Raw genomic sequence first — 19,854 nt, forward strand, 5'->3', positions numbered from 1 at the left:
GAGCATGGCTGGCGCGCGCAGGTGGTGCAAGCGACGCTGTGGCTCTCGTCGTCACTGTGCATGACGCTGTCGCTGTTCGCCACCTGGAAGTGGAACCGCAACGTGGAGGCCTCCGACCTGGAGACCCTGCTCTACTCGTCCTTGCACCGCACCGGCTGGGCACTGGGCCTGGGCTGGACCGTGTACGCCTGCCTCACCGACCGATGCGGTGAGCACCGCGCAGCTCTGGCAGACTCGCGACCAACGTTCGCGCGCGGTTACCGGAGACAAGACTGCTCCTGAAGAGTATACGCCATTGTGAAGAAACATCTCGGGAGACGCGGGATAGGTCTAGCCATGCCGCATTACGTTATGCGGAAACGCACCACGCCGTGCGGTAACGCGCGGTAATCAGCTGTGTCGCCCCTGTAGTATTTTATCGCCAAGCCAGGCAGAATTAAAACAACAACGCGATGACCAAAGCTTTTGTGTTCATGCCGCCCAGCAGCTAGAATGGGAGGTGCACACATTTGGTATACATGCGCGTACCGCATGTCAACGAAGAGGTGAAAGAGCCTTCAACTATTGCAGAGATGCTAATTGAGTATTGAATGGATTATAGAGTCGTTATTGCCTCATTACGATGTAATGACGGTGTAATATCGCGCTATTTTTCAAGTCGGTGCATTACGGTACATTATTGACTGCATAACACAAGTTCACGGCATGCCCATCTACTACGGTTCGCAATAATCTGGCAGAAGTGTGGGAGTTACAACTGATAACAGCCACTCGGGAAGCAGAAGAGCAGCCGTACGAAAGCGCCAAACACTGTACAACGCGTGTCCTTCCCTGACAGTTTTTTATCAACCCAGAGCGCATTATCGAGCGCGCCTCGTAGCTCCAACTTCATTGTCACAATTTTTGTGAATGCAGGTATCTCCAGACGGTTGTCAGCCACGACGTATATATGTGCCTTTCCAAATTGCGCAAAATACGTGAACTTTCCGCCTATTAGCGTCCGCGAACGCCAGTTTCACGCATTTGGGGACGGCAATACGTGAAACGGAAACTTATTTCACTGGGTGCTTTTCCATTCTTACGATTCAGGGTAGCCGCGACGGGACTGTCTTGGCGATAACACGGACGTGGCGCTGCTCGCGTTAATGAATCGAGTATGTATAATAGAACCAATTTGCCCCAGAAAGTGGAATAGAATCGTTGTACTGTTCCGGCCTGACATTATATTGTCGCAGCCTAGTAGAAGACGGGAAAGCCGGCGTAGAGGACGTATGGAAGCACTTTAGCAGAGCAGTCAACGCGACGTCGTTGTCGTCTCTGTTTTTCCACTCGCGCGCTACTTCAGCGTCGTCCTCATCGCCTGGCACATACCCGCAGTGACCATATAGGATGTGGCATTTGCCCCCCCTTTGAAAAAAAAAAGGGCATCGTCCCGATGCACCAACGTCCGAAGGCTGTGCACAGACGGTGCAAAGTTGAGGTCATGAGGAAATGTATGGCTTCATACGAAGCACATGCACAACCTCGGGCAGATGCCGCCGGCGTTTGGAGCAGTTATGGCTGTCGGGGACAACTTCATAATTAACATCGCTGATGCGGCGCAGAACTGTGTACGGGCCGAAGTATCTTCGCAGGAGCTTTTCAGACAGCCCCCGCCGACGAATCGGAGTCCAGACCCACACCTGGTCACCGACGTTGTACGTGACGGGTCTGTGTCGAAGATCGTAGTGTCGGGCATCGTAGTCCTGTTGTGCTTTGATTTGCAAACGCGCAAGCTGCCTGGCTTCCTCTGCGCGTTGCGTAAACTCCTCGGCACCAGTCTCGTCGTCACCGCACTCGTGCGGCAGCATTGCGTCCAACATGGTTGTCACTTCGCGTCCGTAAACAAGGCTGAAAGGCGTCACGCGTGTTGTCTCTTGGCGAGCCGTGTTATATGCAAAGGTAACATATGGTAAAATCGCGTCCCAGTTCTTGTGGTCGACGTCGATGTACATACTCATCATGTCTGCCAGAGTCTTATTCAGACGTTCTGTCAGCCCATTGGTTTGGGGATGGTAAGCCGTGGTCTTGCGGTGAGTGGTACCACTTAGTCGCAACACGGTATCCAGAAGCGCAGCCGTGAACGCAGATCCTCTGTCTGTGATGACCACTGCGGGAGCGCCATGCCTTAGGACGACGGCTTCGACAAAAAATCGCGCTGCTTCGGCTGCTGTTCCACGTTGGATAGCACCTGTTTCGGCGTATCGCGTAAGATAATCCGTGACGACGATTATCCATCTATTTCCGGCAATAGACAGTGGAAACGGACCTAAAAGGTCCATGCCAATTTGTTCGAACGGCGCTTGCGGTATCTGAACAGGATGCAGCAGTCCAGCTGGCTTGCCGGGTAGGGCTTTGCGGCGCTGGCAATCCAGGCATGTCTGTGTGTAACGTTTCACGATCGACGCAAGTCTCGGCCAATAGTACTTGAGCCTAATTCTTGCTAATGTCCGAGTGTAGCCCAAGTGACCAGCGGTCGGCTCGTTGTGACAGGCGTGTAGGACTTCGTCGCGAAGAGATGCGGGAATGACGAGTAGGTAGCTGCTGCCACTAGGTGAAAAGTTCTTTTTATACAGAACGCCGTGGCGCAAGCAGAATGAAGGCAGCCCTCTGGCGAATAACCTCGGCACGCTCCCTGTTCTTCCCTCTAAGTAATCAAAAAGAGGAACCAGTTCTGCGTCCTCGCGTTGGTGGCGTGAAACGGCGACAGTATCTAGCACGCCTAGAAAAGCCGTGTCATCATCGTCGTGCACTGCAGTCTGAACAGGAGACCGAGAAAGGCAGTCGGCATCGGTATGTCGTTTCCCTGATTTGTAGACAACCGTGAAGTCGAACTCTTGGAGACGAAGACTCCAGCGCGCTAGCCGACCAGCTGGATCTTTTAAATTAGTCAGCCAGCAAAGTGCATGATGATCACTGACAACGGTGAAACACCGACCATACAAATATGGCCGAAATTTCAGGACGGCCCACACCAGTGCGAGACATTCTTTTTCTGTCGTGGAGTAGTTTGCCTCCGTTCTTGATAGCGTCCTGCTGGCGTAAGCAATCACTCTTTCGGCGCCGTCCTGCCGCTGTACAAGCACTGCGCCGAGGCCGACATTACTAGCGTCGGTATGAAGAATCGTAGGAGCGTCGTCATCAAAGTGTGCGAGCACGGGAGGCGTCTGCAGGCGTTGCCGTAGGTCGTGAAATGCCCGTTGCTGGTCTTCACCCCAGACGAAGGGGACATCTTCTCTGGTTAGATGCGTTAATGGCCATGCGATGCGCGAAAAGCCCGCAATAAAGCGTCGGTAGTAGGCGCAAAGGCCCAGAAAGCGTCGCACAGCCTTTTTATCTGATGGCGTTGGGAAATTAGCAACGGCAGAGGTTTTATCAGGGTCAGGTCGGACACCTTCACGACTGACAACGTGACCGAGAAATTGAAGTTCTTCAAAGCCAAAATGGCACTTTTCAGGTTTCAAAGTTAGACCAGCTGAGCGTATGGCTTCAAAGACCGTCTTTAGTCTCCGTAAGTGTTCCTCGAACGTGGCGGAGAAGACAATCACGTCGTCGAGGTACACCAAACAGGTTTGCCATTTGAGGCCTGAGAGTACCGTGTCCATTAGTCGCTGAAACGTTGCTGGCGCAGAACACAAACCGAAGGGGAGCACCTGAAATTCATAAAGTCCGTCGGGCGTCACAAATGCGGTCTTCTCACGGTCTCGCGCATCAACTTCTATTTGCCAGTAGCCGCTTTTCAAGTCCATCGACGAAAAGTAACGTGCGTTTCGTAGCCTGTCCAGTGAATCGTCGATACGCGGCAGCGGATAAACGTCTTTCTTTGTGATCTGGTTCAGTTTTCGGTAGTCGACGCAGAAGCGCAGGCTACCGTCCTTCTTTTTCACCAACACGACAGGCGATGCCCAAGGACTCTTAGATGGCCGAATAACCCCGTCCTCAAGCATCGTCTTCACTTGCGTTTGTATCGCCTCGCGCTCTTTCGGTGCCACACGATAAGGGTGCTGCCGAATTGGTCTGGCGTCGGCTTCGGTGACAATACGGTGCTTAGTGAGCGGCGTCTGGCTGACTCGTGACGTAGATGAAAAGCATTTCTTAAACTCATCGATGAGCTCAAGAAGGCTGTTACGTTCGACGGGTGACAAGGTGGGACTGATATCAACCACAGGGGCAGGCATGGCCACGGTGGCCGTCGCGTGCTCCACTGAGAGGCAGTCTTGTATTGAGGTCAATTCGTCGAAGTACGCAACAGCCGTGCCTCTAACAATGTGTCGACGTTCCCTGGCAAAATTCGTCAGTAGGAGGTCAGCACGTCCGTCGTGTACGTTAATTACGGCCCTGGCGATGGAAACGCCTTGACTCAGTACCAGTGCGTCGATGTGTTCAGCGACACCAGTCCCGGTGTTCAAGTTGTCGCAGATAACAGGTACGAGGGCACAGCTTCGCGGCGGAAGCGTGACGTCGTCGTCGGCGATACGTAAGCGGGGTCGCTGGTGCTCCGCGGAGTCGACGTCGTCTGAGCTCGTAGAAAATGTGACGACGAGGTCACGGACATTAATCACTGCACCGTACTCTCTCAAGAAATCCATGCCCAATATAAGTTCCTTGCAGCACTCAAAGAGAATGACGAGGGTGGCGACGAAGGTTTCACCGGCGATTACTATCCTGGCTGTGCATTTTCCGATCGGCGTCATCAACTGGCCGCCGGCAGTTCTGATGTTGGGCCCGGTCCACGGCGTCTTCACTTTTCTCAACCTGTCGGCCAGCTTTTGACTTATTATCGAAAAATGCGAACCAGTATCGACGAGAGCGGCCACTTGGTGTCCGTCAATGAAAACGACAAGATCGGCGCTGACGGCATCGGTTACAGGGGGTGCGGTTGGAGACGTCGGAGTTTTAGAGTCGTCGGTCGTCGGTGATGGGGGCTCTTGGAAAGCTAGACGGTTTGCAACCTCACCCCCGGAGGTCGCTGCTTCTAGTTTCCCCGGCGTGGGCTAGGGGACCTGCCCCTAGAGGCGTCAGAAAAATCGCGACGGGTCGGTGGGGTATAACGAGCCGGAGAAGGGGAACGTGATCGAGGCGTCGCTGAACCTTCTGGCCGAAAGTTTGTAGAATTGTCGTCGCAGGTACGTGCAGCATCAAACACAGGGTAATTGCAGTTGGGAAACCTTGGATACCCGGCTGCGCGGTAGCGGCACGCGCGATAAACATGTCCAGCTTCGCCGCAATGAAAGCACAGCGGCCGGCGGTCAGCGGTGCGCCACAAATCAGTCTTTCGAAGCGGGTAGCCCACAGGGGATTCGCCGTAAGACCGAGGCGCAGCAATCGGCTGGCGGCGATACGGCATAGCTGGCGGCGGCTGTGACTGGCGAAAATATGGCGTCGGGGGTGGCGGTGCTGGCTGCGTCGTAGTGGTCGACGGTGTCAGCAGCATCGAAGTCACGGGAGGTGGACGACAGACAGCTTCCGCGTAGGTTAGCCGTCGCGGCACCGCCTGCCGGTCGGAGGACGAAAAGGCCTGTCGAACTTCCTCCCGAACGATATCAGCGACAGAAGCCACCGCTGGTGCCATAGGAGAAATCCCGAGCTGCCGGATCTCCTCTCGCACAATCTCCCGGATGACTTCACGCAGAGACGTGCCGTAGCTCTCAGGTAGAACTGAAGCATTCACCGGTGAGTTCGCGCGATCATATTGGCGGTACCGTTGCTTTAGTGCCCGTTCTATAGCGGTAGCCTCCTTGGTGAATTCGACCACTGTCGTCGGTGGATTCCTCACGAGTCCGGCAAACAGTTCCTCCTTTACTCCGCGCAAGAGATAGCGTAACTTCTTTTCTTCGGCCATCTCAGGGTCTGCTCTGCGGAAAAGGCGAGTCATATCTTCTGCATACATGGCTACGCTCTCGTTTGGTTTTTGAATACGGGATTCTAGTAGGCGCTGCGCAGTGTCTCTTCTGTCGGTACTAGTGAACGTGTCTAGCAGCTGGGTGCGGAAGGCATCCCATGTGGTCAAACTTCGCTCCCGGTTCACAAACCACGTCCGCGCGCTGTCTTGAAGCGCGAAGTAGACATTAGACAGCTTTTGCTGGGAGCCCCAGTCATTATAACTGGCGACACGCTCAAATTGGTCAAGCCAATCTTGGACATCTTCAAAAGCGTCGCCATGGAAGCTTTCTGGTATCTTAGGATTCTGCAGCGTCACCTGCGATGGAGTTGCAGTAGCCATGGCGGAAGTAGGTAGACGCGTTCCAGCGGGGTCCTGCAAAGGGTTGAACTCGGGCGTCAGGCCTAGCAGGCGGCGACTGTACCGGTGAACAGGAGTTTCGACGAACGAAGGTGATTCCGTTTTCGAGGTATGGCTCCGCGAAGGGGTGCCGAGCATGAGGCAATCCTACCCCGCACCTCCACCAGTGTCGCAGCCTAGTAGAAGACGGGAAAGCCGGCGTAGAGGACGTATGGAAGCACTTTAGCAGAGCAGTCAACGCGACGTCGTTGTCGTCTCTGTTTTTCCACTCGCGCGCTACTTCAGCGTCGTCCTCATCGCCTGGCACATACCCGCAGTGACCATATAGGATGTGGCAATATTACATGATTTGCGGTAGCTTTTGTTACCGAGTTGCAAGACCTTCTTGCGGCCGTTTATTGCGAAGCGCATACCGACTGACGGCTAATATGAGAACGAAGAATAAGCGCGGCAAACGTCCGAGTTATTCGACTTTGTTTCCCATTCTCGTTTAGCGGTGGTTGAAGAAAAATTCAGATGAAATTGTGGGGTTTAGCGTCCCAAAGAAACACATGGGCATCCGGATTAGTCTCGGCCAACTGTGGCTATTTATCCTTCGTTTAAGTTTATTTCCACGAGCGTTTCTTGCATTGCGCCTTCATCGAATTGCGGCTGCGGTGGTGGGGAATCGAACCAGCGACTTTCTGCGCAGCAGCAAGACGCCATGTATCCACTGAGCCGCCACTGCGCGGTATGGAGGAGGTATGCAGTGGGGCACGTTATGGAAATGAACAGAAATCATCTGGATATTCACCAAAATCGAACAAATTTTAACAGAAGTAGCATCACTAAAGAAAAAAAAAAAGAAATACGCGCCATTCCACTGCTGTGAAGGCGGATTACCAGCGAAGCCGTTTAGCACAGAACATAGAGGTAACACAGAATTTAGATAAAAGGTATGAGCAAATTTTATTTCTCTTGAGCGGTGAGGCCGTAGCCTGAAGAAAGGCACATGCGCACACACTTTTATTTTGATCGGCTGCACACAAACGCACACATTTTCCTGGTCGCTGTGCTTTAGTCGGTGGCTTTAGTTGGATAATGTTCGTATCATTCGCTTCATTCTATGCAAAAGCTTATAAGTCTCATCATTTGGATATGCATTTATTGTCCTCATTGGTGGTCATCGCGACGATAGGTACGCAGATACATTCTAGTATCAGCTCCGTGATTAAATGCGTAAGCGTTTCTATGCCTACCCAACGAGAAATTTGTCCGCCACGTAAGACAATGAATGGCTCATACACCCGAAAGCAAGCAAGCAAAAAAAAAATCGTTATCTACTTGAAAGTCTACTGATCTTGAAAATGGTGCCTATTGAAAACTAATCTGCAGAAAATACATATCCAAGTGATGAGCCGTATAAGCTTTTACATGGAATGAATCGATCTTGCGTCGAATTCGGGAGCTGAGTTTTTGCACACGCAGATCTGTTGACGGACAAGAAAAAGTACACGGAACCCTAGCAATGAACAGCTTCGCCGTAAAACTTATTTCAACAATAAAGCGAAACGTTGCAGTGAAACGGAAAAGCGCCGCATTATCACGACAGACCGGCAAAGGACGCGTATATATAAGTCATAACGTAAGAAGCCAACAAACACTGACACCAAGGACAACATAGGGGAAATTACTTGTGCTTAATAAATGACATAAGCAAACGATAAATTAATGAAAATTAACGTGGATAAAAAAGCAACTTGCCGCAGGTGGAAACCGAACCCACAACCTTCGCATTTCGCGTGCTGTTGCGTTTCGCCTGCGACACGTGGTTTTGCCGGCGCGACGGCGGCGGGGCGGCGGACATTTTGGCCCGATCGTCGTCACCGCAACACTCATCGCCAGGTGTTTCCAGGCGCGTCTGCGGCGATGCGACCGCCTAGGGATTTCGTTCCAGTCATTGTGCCCGAAACAGGCGATGCCAAAGCAGGGATCTCATTCCAGTTATTGGGCCCGAAACAGGCGATGCCAAAGCAGGGATCTCGTTCCAGTCATTGTGCCCGAAACAGGCGATGCCAAAGCAGGGACCATCTTCTCGTTACAGTCATTGTGTCCGACCGGCAGCGCCACGACAGTGTGCTGCGCAGCGCCACGACAGTGTGCTGCGCAGCGCCACGACCAGGTGCTACGAGATCGTGCGCAGCGCCACGACATGGTGCTACGGCGTCGCTACGACAGTGTGCGTCACCATTAGCCCATTGTACATTCACGTGCTCGTCTTTTGAGGGGTTCCTTCTTGCCCTCAACTGCGAGAGTATAAAAACAGCTGCCCCCGGACGCCAGAGGAGGGCTCCGATTTCTTCTGCTGAGTGAAGTGCTCTCCCGTCTCTCTACTTCGGTCAAACCTGACCGCCAACTCTTTGCGATGTTAAAATAAACAAGTTGTTTCGTTGTTACCAGTCGACTCATGCTTTGCCGGGACCTTCGGATGCTTCGAGTTGTACCCCAGGCCGCCAGGCCAACGCTACCCTTGGGGCTTGCGACCCAGGTACAACCACGGGCGTCAGCGCCGAGTTCCCAACAGATCGTACCAGAGTCCAGGTCCAAACATCTGGTTGCCAGCGGTGAGATCGCCTACGACTTCAAACAACGGTCTGCCAGCGGCGAGATCGCGACAACGGAGGCCAGCAGCGAAGAGAGGCAGTTGACTGTATGCTGAGCAGCTCAACGACGATCCGGGAGCAGTGCAACGAGCCCTGTGTGACGACTGGTTGCCTGCAGCGGAACGACTGCGCGGAATTCCTGCCTGCGAGGTTTGGTGAGTGCGGGACTTTCTTCTACTGAGCTTTGCCAGGCTTTTGTTAGTGTCAGAAACAGAGCTGGTAATTGTGGTTGTCGTTGCGGCCGGGTTAGTTTGCGGCAAGACAATAGTAAGCAGTAGAGAAAGCAGCATTCAGAGCAGCCATGGATTTGAAGTCGTTGCGCAAACCGAAATTGTTGGAGCTTGCAAGAGAGTTGGGTCTGGATGTCTCAGACAAACTAAGAAAACCGGAACTGATAACGGCTATTCTTGAGTTAGAGGCTGAGGATGACGAGCTGTCGGAATGCCTTGAGACTATTGAGGAGAGGTCAAAAAGACAGGAGCGCGAACTTAAAGAGCAGAAAGAAAAAGAAGAGCGCGAACACGCTTTGGAAATGAAGCGTCTCGAGGTAGAGATGGAACGCGCTCGTAATGGAAGTCAGGCACACGGTGCAGGAGAACGCGTATTGTTCAAAATGACTGACCTGATGCGGCCGTTTAAGCTTGGAGAGGACATTGGTTTGTTCCTGGTTAACTTTGAGCGAACGTGCGAGAAGCAGGGGTTCTCTCGGGAAACGTGGCCACAGCGCTTGCTCACTTTGTTACCCGGCGAGGCGGCCGACGTAGTCGCTCGCTTGGATAGAGAGGAAGCAGAGGATTTCGACAAAGTAAAATCGAGTCTGCTAAAAAAGTACCGGCTGTCTGCGGAAGCGTTCCGTCGGAAGTTTCGGGAAAATGAGAAAGGCAAAAGTGAGTCATATACAGAGTTTGCGTATAGGCTTATGTCGAACATGCAGGAGTGGCTCAAAGAAGAGAAAGCGTTTGGTGACCACGATAAAGTTCTGCAGTGTTTCGGGCTAGAACAGTTTTATAGTCGGTTACCGGAGAACGTGCGATACTGGGTCTTGGATAGGCCAGACGTGAGTACGGTGGCTAGAGCCGCTGAGCTAGCCGAGGAGTTTGTGACGCGTCGAGCTCGCGGAGCTAAGGACGGTCAAAAGGGTGAATTTGGCTCCAAGTCTGAGAGGCCAAGGTTCACGCCCATGAGATTTAAGGGGGACACGCGTAGTGAGGATGCGAGTGAAAGCAATCCGACCAAACGTAAAGAGACGGCAGCCGAAGCCGAACGCAGAAAGCGGTTCGAGATGAGGCGAGCGGGCGTTTGTTATACGTGCCAGAAGCCGGGTCACTTTTCGGCGCAGTGTCCGGAAACAACACCAAAAGTTGTGTTTTTTTCAATAGGCAGCACTGACGAGAACATGAAGCTTCTTGAGCCTTACATGCGAGACCTCCTCGTAAACGGGAAAGAGTGCCGAGTGCTTCGCGATTCCGCAGCTACGATGGATGTAGTTCACCCGTCTTACGTAGAACCCCATATGTTCACGGGCGAGTGCGCGTGGATCAAGCAAGCCGTGGAAGCTCATAGCGTGTGTCTGCCGGTAGCAAAAGTGCTTATTGAAGGACCTTTCGGAGCGCTTGAGACGGAGGCGGCAGTGTCATCTATGCTGCCACCCCAGTACCCGTACCTATTTTCAAACAGGTCCGATCACCTCCTGCGCGAGAAGGGGCTTTTGTTTGGTGAAGCTAGTGTTCAGGCCTTAACCAGATCGAAGGTTCGAGAGCTCGCTGCAAAGGCGGTAGTTGCGGGGCCGACGTTATCAAACAACGAAAAAGGGTCAGAGGCGCAGCAAGCTGATATTCAGAGCACGCCCGAACTGAATAGACTTGAGTCTGTAACGTTAAAGGCGCCAGATACTGGAGAGGAAAATCCCGACGCGGGAAAGTTAGAAGAGCTATCTACTGATTTGCTCATCGCGCCTACGTCAGACGGACTTGATAGGTTGCTAAAAGTCAGCCGGACGGCTTTGATAGCCGAGCAAAAAAAGGATGGCAGCCTGGAAAACGTGCGCTGCAATGTCAAAGAAGGTATCGCCAGGAAAACTGCGCGTTTTGTGGAAAGAGGTGGAGTCCTGTACCGGAAGTATCTAGACCGTCGAGGAGTGGAGTTCGACCAGCTGGTCGTGCCTCAATGCTATCGTCAGGATCTGTTGCGCTTGTCACATGGGGGTTCGTGGTCCGGACACCTAGGAGTTAAGAAAACTAAGGACCGTCTCTTGCAAGAGTACTATTGGCCAGGGTGTTTTCGGGACGCAGACCATTTCGTGAGGACATGTGACACTTGTCAGCGGGTGGGCAAACCAGGGGACAAATCGAGGGCGCCGTTGAAATTGGTACCTATCATTACGGAGCCTTTTAGACGGCTCGTTATTGATACAGTGGGACCTCTGCCGGTAACAGCCACGGGGTACAGACACATTTTGACTGTGATCTGCCCAGCGACAAAGTTCCCTGAAGCAGTGCCGCTTAAAGAACTCAGCTCAGTTGAGATAGTTAATGCACTACTGTCCATATTTGCGCGAGTTGGTTTTCCTGCAGAAATTCAATCAGATCAGGGCACAGTGTTTACTAGCGCTTTGACGACAACTTTTCTCGAAAGGTGTGGGGTAAAGCTGCTACACAGCTCAGTGTACCACCCACAGTCGAATTCCGTTGAGAAGCTCCACTCCGTCATGAAGCGCGTGTTGAGAGCCTTGTGTTTTGAACATCAAACTGACTGGGAGCTGTGTCTGCCTGGGGTGATGTTTGCTTTAAGGACCGCGCCGCATGCGGCTACGGGGTTTTCGCCAGCTGAACTGGTGTACGGTCGCTCGCTTCGATCTCCGCTTCGCATGCTTCGAGAATCATGGGAAGGTAGGGGCGACGACCCAGTCGTGGTGGAGTACGTGCTTAAGCTCCTCGAACGCTTAAGAAGAGCACAGGAGTTGTCAGGTGAAGCAATGACAAAGGCCCAGCAGAGGGCCAAGGTTTATTATGATCGGACAGCCAGGGCCCGTCGTTTTGAGGTTGGCGATGAGGTCATGATATTGCGCACATCGCTAAACAACAAACTAGACGTGCAGTGGGAGGGCCCAGCACGAATTGTTCAGAAACTGTCGGACGTTAACTACGTGGTAAGTCTGCCAGGAAAGCGGAAAGCACAGCAAGTTTACCACTGTAATCTGCTCAAACCTTATAGACAAAGGGAAGCAGTGGTGTGCATGATGGTAAACGTTCCTGAAGAGCTTCCGGTCGAGCTTCCGGGACTAGGCTCAGTGACGAACAGGGAAGACACCGGTCAAGTCATTAGTGACCTTATCAGTAAAGCACCGCTGTCGCCCGAGCAGAAAACCGAACTACACCAGCTATTACAAGAGTTTCAAGGTCTGTTCTCTGAGAGGCCTGGTAGGACTTCTGTACTTACTCATGATATAGAACTTACCTCCACAGAGCCAGTACGATCCAAGGCGTATCGGGTGTCACCCCGCCAGAGCGATATTATGGAGGCTGAGGTAAAGAAAATGCTACAGCTCGGTGTTATTGAGGCAGGTGAGAGTGATTATACCTCCCCTTTGATTTTAGTTGAGGTACCGGGCAAGGAACCTCGTCCTTGCGTCGACTACCGCAGGCTTAATTCCATCACTAAGGATCAAATTTATCCGATCCCTAACATCGAGGAGCGCCTTGAGAAAGTTAGTAGCGCTCAGTTTATTTCCACCCTAGATCTTGTCAGGGGTTATTGGCAGGTTCCACTTACAGAAGAGGCTAGTAGGTATGCGGCGTTCATTTCACCAATGGGAACATTCCGTCCTAAAGTGTTGAGTTTTGGTTTGAAGAACGCGCCATACTGTTTTTCAAGTCTCATGGATAAAGTGTTGCGGGGACAGCAAGAATTCGCTTTACCGTATCTAGACGACGTAGCGATATTCTCCGCATCCTGGTCTGAGCATATGACACACTTGCGGGCAGTGCTAACCCGCCTGCGCGAAGCAGGCTTGACAGTAAAGGCTCCTAAGTGCCAGTTAGCACAGGCCGAGGTTGTCTACCTCGGTCACGTGATTGGTCAGGGTCGTCGCCGCCCCTCTGAAATAAAAGTGGCCGCTGTGCGAGACTTTCCGCAACCGCGCACAAAGACCGATATTCGGTCGTTCTTAGGTGTCGCCGGCTACTATCAGAGGTACATCCCTAGGTACTCTGATATCGCGGCTCCCCTGACGGATGCTCTAAGAAAGACAGAGCCTCAAACAGTCGTCTGGGACGAGACAAAGGAAAGAGCTTTTAGCGCCCTAAAGAGTGCCCTAACAAGCCAGCCTGTGCTACGATCGCCAGACTATACAAAAGGGTTCATTGTTCAGTGCGATGCTAGTGAGCGAGGCATGGGCGTTGTACTGTGCCAACGGGAAAATGGAGAAGTAGAACACCCCGTCCTGTATGCTAGTCGTAAGCTGACCAGTCGTGAGCAGGCGTATAGCGCCACCGAGAAAGAGTGTGCATGTCTCGTGTGGGCCGTTCAGAAATTGTCATGCTATCTAGCCGGCTCGAGGTTTATCATTGAGACAGATCACTGCCCTCTCCAATGGCTGCAGACCATCTCTCCCAAAAATGGCCGCCTCCTGCGCTGGAGCCTCGCTTTACAACAATATTCCTTTGAGGTGCGTTACAAAAAGGGGAGTCTCAACGGTAACGCCGATGGCTTAAGTCGAAGCCCCTAACGTAGGAATCAGCCTCAAAATTGTTTGTTACTGATGTTTTTCTTCCTGAGGCAGGATTTTTTTTAACATATTGCTTTTGTTTAGTGTTTCAAAGTGATGATATGCTTTCTAGTGCAATTTTTCAATTTGTGGACGCGTTCTGAGTGATGCTAGACTACTGTAAGGAACTAGGCAGTGGTATAAAAAGGGGAAAGAGCCTGGCAGGGCTTAGTGAGGGTTGTGCCGTGCTTGCTGACTGAGCGGTTGAGTTTTCAGCGTAGTTCTAACGCTTGCCGGGAACGAGAACAAAAATGTGAACTCTCCCGAAGTCACTTTGCAGTGTCCCGTGCGAACCTGAACGAGAGAACGAGGCCTTCTCTGTGCGCTGCGCTCAAGAAACGTCAAGGGACGCCCGACTTCGGTTATGTGCATCATCGAGCGACATCCCTCCGGACAGCGGATGCAGTCCCCTGTCCATCGGGATCTCCTTTCCCCGGCGGGGCGGTCTGTTGCGTTTCGCCTGCGACACGTGGTTTTGCCGGCGCGACGGCGGCGGGGCGGCGGACATTTTGGCCCGATCGTCGTCACCGCAACACTCATCGCCAGGTGTTTCCAGGCGCGTCTGCGGCGATGCGACCGCCTAGGGATTTCGTTCCAGTCATTGTGCCCGAAACAGGCGATGCCAAAGCAGGGATCTCATTCCAGTTATTGGGCCCGAAACAGGCGATGCCAAAGCAGGGATCTCGTTCCAGTCATTGTGCCCGAAACAGGCGATGCCAAAGCAGGGACCATCTTCTCGTTACAGTCATTGTGTCCGACCGGCAGCGCCACGACAGTGTGCTGCGCAGCGCCACGACAGTGTGCTGCGCAGCGCCACGACCAGGTGCTACGAGATCGTGCGCAGCGCCACGACATGGTGCTACGGCGTCGCTACGACAGTGTGCGTCACCATTAGCCCATTGTACATTCACGTGCTCGTCTTTTGAGGGGTTCCTTCTTGCCCTCAACTGCGAGAGTATAAAAACAGCTGCCCCCGGACGCCAGAGGAGGGCTCCGATTTCTTCTGCTGAGTGAAGTGCTCTCCCGTCTCTCTACTTCGGTCAAACCTGACCGCCAACTCTTTGCGATGTTAAAATAAACAAGTTGTTTCGTTGTTACCAGTCGACTCATGCTTTGCCGGGACCTTCGGATGCTTCGAGTTGTACCCCAGGCCGCCAGGCCAACGCTACCCTTGGGGCTTGCGACCCAGGTACAACCACGGGCGTCAGCGCCGAGTTCCCAACAGATCGTACCAGCAGTCCGATCCAAATAGTGCGAAGCTCTACCAATTGAGCTACCGCGGCGTCGTTTTCCCATCCACTTTCTTGGGTATTAATGTGCCCTAGTAGAACCCTGGGAGTGTTAGCCAGCGCCAGCACTCACAGACCTTGGCGGCGGACGTGGAACGTCCTTTTTGCCGCAGGCGTCACGAGAACGTGATCTTTTTGGGTGAAGGCAACTGGTCAATAAACCCACATATGCTACCTGAAGGCATCAATGCCGGATTCGAGACCGTCGTTATGTAAAATTTTATATATATATATATATATATATATATATATATATATATATATATATATATATATATATATATATATATATATATATATATATATATATATATATAGATAGATATATATATATATATATATCGATATATATATATATATCGATATATATATATATATATCGCACATTATGATCCTAACACAACAAAATTAAGTGGTTGTGCAACAAACCTTGCACAAGACATAGCAAATATGGTAAACCAGTTCTGTGGAAATCTGCAAGATGGAGGAAAGTTCATGAAAGGCATAAAACTCACATCCGCCCCTCTGTAGCACAAAGCTACAAAGGAAAAGCGTCCAGGTGTCTCAGAACGACAGCTTCGCAGTTGAAGAGAAATGCCCTGACCAGGGTGAATTCAACTGCGAAGCTTTCTTTTTGAGAAATCTGTATGGGTTTCCCTTTGTAGCTTCGTGCTACAGAGGGGCGGATGGCAGTTTCTTTTTCCCATTCAAGAGATAGTGATGTAGGGGCGCATGAGTCCGGCTAAACTGATTGCTGGGTTATTGCCTCAGTTCATTGCTCCTTATTTTCATCGTTTCCGCGAAGTCATGCAACGCTGGTGTTTTGGCTGTTTAGGAGTATCTCAAGAGGTGATGGGGGGAAGTAGGAATGACTACCTTTTTCCTTTCGTTATTTTTTTTCCTTTGTTGGGCCTCGACCACTTTGTGAGAAATCGTGCAACGCTACGCAGCGCTGGTAAACCAGGTGCTCTCGTGGAAGGCGTGGCTTCCGCTCAGCCGGCTGACGTACGGCGTGTACCTGGCGCATCCGGTGGTACTCGACTTCCAGATGTGGACTATCCGCGAGAGGATATTCGGAAGCCACATGTCCATGGTGAGAGACTCGGCAATAGTGGAGTCCAAATGCGAACGGCGTATGGGTGGTGGAGTCGATGACAGGGACGAACAACCTTCTTTGCGTAGCCTGCTCGTTAATTCGGCATTGTTATCGCCACTTATGTGGCGCCTTGTAGAGGCACCACTGCAGCGATACATTTACTTCACTTGTTCAGTGATGACGTATACAAAAAAATTTTCATTCAACCGTTTTTTTTTTCTTGCCATTGAGACCTGGGGCCTCTTTGGTCGACTGCGATAGTCAGTTGATAGGAAAGTACACAGGAGACTTTATATTGAAGTTTCAACGCAAAGATTAAATATTACATGAAAGTACACGTACAACCGTGAGCACAAGTGTACATGGGCCACAGGCTAACAGAAAAAAACTTCATTTAATCGTAATTCAGACGCACAAGCTGAAATTGATGGATGCACGGGAAAGTTCGCAATGCCAAGTGGGAAGAGCAGTCCTCAATTTCAAGTTAAATTTTTAGGCGGAGTAGCAAATTGACTTTATCGCGGAATCCCTGGTCCTTATACTTTTGCTCGTAGGAGTACTTATTATGATGAAGTATTGCAGAGATCAATAGAAGATGAAAGTCTGTACTGCATACGTAAACCACAAGTGTGAAAACACGCAAGGTGGAGGCTTTCGTCAAAAGAAACAAAAATTAATCCAAGCAAAAATAGAACGCATCTACAAATGAAACCCCTACGGGTTTTTCAGATTGTCTCTGTGGTTCCGTGCTCTTTTCTGTGGACGAAAATTTTTCGTTTTTTTTTTCTAGAGCATAAAACAAACATTACTGCGCAGATGCATACGTATAGCTTCGGCTGACTCTTACTGTGTACGTGTTCTTAGCGTTAACGAGCATCGTGAAAAAGAAGCTTCTGCCGTTAGCTTTCGCCGCAGTCGATGACAATATCAAGAAGCAAATTTACACGCGCTGTCCCATTATGGCAAATAGAGACCAGTCAATCTAGTCTATTATCTCGGCCACTAATCCTCTTGCGTATGGCAACGGCCTTCGAGCGGGGAGCTTACCAATGTACTTGATCGCATCGGTCATGTTCTAACGTGTGGACACATTTTCTAGTCTAGACCTAGGAAACTATGGAGGAATTAGTGAGCACCCGCCCGAGAGAAGGACCGGAGAGGCGGTGGTGAGGGCGGGGACAAAAACATAATGGAGCATGTTCTAACCCACAAACCCTGTCTTTCTTTACAGCTCTACCTGTTCTCGGGCAACCTGGCCGTCAGCATGGGAGTGGCCGTCGTATTTTACGTTGCCTTCGAGGCACCGTTCCGGAAATTGTGCAAGGACTTCATAGAGAAGCTGCTCGGGTGCAGCCTCCGAGCGGCGCCGCCTGCTGACACGCCATCGCGTGCGAACAGCAGCCGCGGCGGCAGCAGCATCAAGAAGCAGCAGCTGCGGCGCCGAAACATGGCGACGGCGAACAGCGCCCTGGACATGCCCGTCAGGAACGGCGACGTGCCCCAGGAAAAAATCGGAGTCGCGTCGGTGCACCTTTGAGCTTTACCTGCTGTTCTGCCACGGCATGAAACTCGGTCTGCGCGTTGTGATCTCCAAGTGAACTGCAGGCGCAGCGTGTGTGTCAGAGACGCACGCGTCGTGTCTACCACTTCCCGCAGCGGCGAGACATCTTTGCACCGTCTACTGCAGCCGCCCTTCGCGCACACGCTCATTTTTCTCCTTTTAAGAAATGCGACGTTGCACAAGCTTCAAGTGGCCAAACAGTCATCCCGGAATCGAGGAGCGGAGGGACGGCACCAAGACGTGCGCTGTAACCAACAGAACGGCGAGCATCTGTGACCGGAACGAATTTGACCGGAACGAACTGTTTGCATCCTTACGCACAGCTTCCGCCCAAATATGGGCTTACGATGTCGAGTAGACTGATAAGGTACAACGCCTTCCGCAAGCTTGGACATCTGGTGGCTGTTGTATACAAACAATTGAACCCGCATGAGCTGCCTCGCTTTAAAGATGCTCTTCGGCTTCATGTTGGAAACATGAAGGCCCTTTTGCAGCCCAACATCTCTGCTGTTTCAGAGCGATGCATCTGTGGTATCAGTGACGACAGGATTAGTTTTCGTTAGCTGCATCAGTACTACATGGCTACCAGTGTTTGCGATGCATTTTCCGCGGCTTGCAGTCCGTCACGTACTCTTAATAGCATATGCCGCCGCAAAATGCTGTGTCCGCATGCGCAGTAGCGATGTCCACACAACGAAAATCACATCTGCCCTTGGGACGAGAGAGAACCTCATGCAAGCTTGGGCGCACAAAGTCGTCGGTGCCGGGTGTTTGGTTGACAGGCATCGTGCTCCGGAAACAGGATCTCAGCTGCACGATTACGCGAGCTTCGTTTCGAGTACAGCACCAGACGGACTTCTTCATGTGCAGTGCGCGTAAGCTGCGGACACATATTCTTGCCCACTTTAACTGTGCGGACAGCACATAGCGTCTTACAGTGTGTGTGTGCTTTAATATATGTGCCATGGACTGGTGTCGGTGTGTGAATAATTGCAGCCGCCATGGTAAACGCGGTTACACATCTCGCTGAGTCGTTCTTTCTTTTTCCCCTTTTTCTTCCGACCACAAGAATGTGAGGTACTGAGTACATGTAGAGCGCTTAAGCCCTGAAATTCCTGCAGTCTATGCGTTGTGACGGGGAACGTGTACGCATATACACATCTAAATGACAAACGTACAAAATGTACCACACTTTCTCTGCCACTTCTATCGCCTACGCTGTGGCGTCTAGCCGCTACAAGCGGGAACACCGCTTATTCATATCCTTTTCCTGCATGGCAGTGTCTTCTGTGTGCCAATTTTCATATCTTCAGTCAACAACCTATGGAACAACCAGGTTTCGCTGGATAAGCGCTACCGTCTAAATGGGATACGGTTGACTGCCAACGTTTACTGAGCCGCTGTCAAGTACGAGCTCATGTGAACTGCTCAAACGTGTCTGTTCCGCCAGGACGTGACAACCCAATTTAAACAGAATGCTCAAGAATCTCGCATGTCAAAGTACGCAGAATTCCAGCATCTTTTTCTAAACAACCGTTTGTAAGTGGTTTTCTATTATCCAAATATCCAAAGGTCTAAGCATATGCTGCTACTGAACCACCATGTGTAACACGTATATTTCATGTACTGTCGTCCTGTCCTTTTCAAAACAGTTCAGTGCATCTCAGTGCGATCGCGGCAGGGCCAGGTATGAGTGCTTGTGGCCGTACTGCGGTCGTCGGGGCTGAAGGGAGCCGACATGCAACTCAGCATAAAGGCTTGCTACGGTGCTGGCCCCTTTCAGATGGTACGAACGTCTCCACAACCACAGAAAGTACTCAAATCATAACTGACAAAACCTGTCTAAAGCCCCAGTTTACACACTATCAGAGCAGACAAGCACTGGTGACTGTACCCTGCCAAAGACGCTGTAGGGTACAGTTTTCTTCTCCCCCCCCATTTTTTCTGCCTTTCTTTCTTTTTTGACAGACGGCGCATAGTGGTCTGAAACAAGCGTCAGTCTATAGGGTAGGAGCTAAGGATAATGGACGACAGTTTCACGCATGTCGCGTAGCTTGGCTGCTTCCGAGGCGCACAGATCTTGTAGAGTTCTGAAGTGCAGTGCAACTAAGCCTTTTCCCCATTTAGTCGTTTCTTGGATTGGGCCCTTCTGTTGCATTAAAGGCATGTCCACACTATGTACGCATCAAGGTACAAGGTGTGCCAATGTGAAAGGAAACAC

At 51.4% G+C, this 19,854-nt stretch overlaps 1 protein-coding gene across 3 annotated transcripts in view; it reads left to right on the top strand.

The window, feature by feature from the left end:
- LOC142575738 (nose resistant to fluoxetine protein 6-like) overlaps window positions 1-18,655 on the top strand; it is a 191,958-nt gene extending 173,303 nt beyond the window's left edge. For all 3 annotated transcript variants that reach the window (XM_075685344.1, XM_075685361.1, XM_075685353.1), the window contains 3 exons: window positions 22-208; window positions 15,927-16,069; window positions 17,304-18,655. In XM_075685344.1, the coding sequence (XP_075541459.1) occupies window positions 22-208; window positions 15,927-16,069; window positions 17,304-17,609 (636 nt within the window). In that variant the 3' untranslated portion in view covers window positions 17,610-18,655. The remainder of the gene's footprint in view (window positions 1-21; window positions 209-15,926; window positions 16,070-17,303) is intronic.
- The last annotated feature ends 1,199 nt before the right edge of the window (window positions 18,656-19,854 follow it).

This window comes from Dermacentor variabilis, chromosome 1 (genome assembly GCF_050947875.1).
Source record: "Dermacentor variabilis isolate Ectoservices chromosome 1, ASM5094787v1, whole genome shotgun sequence".
NCBI lineage: Eukaryota > Metazoa > Arthropoda > Arachnida > Ixodida > Ixodidae > Dermacentor > Dermacentor variabilis.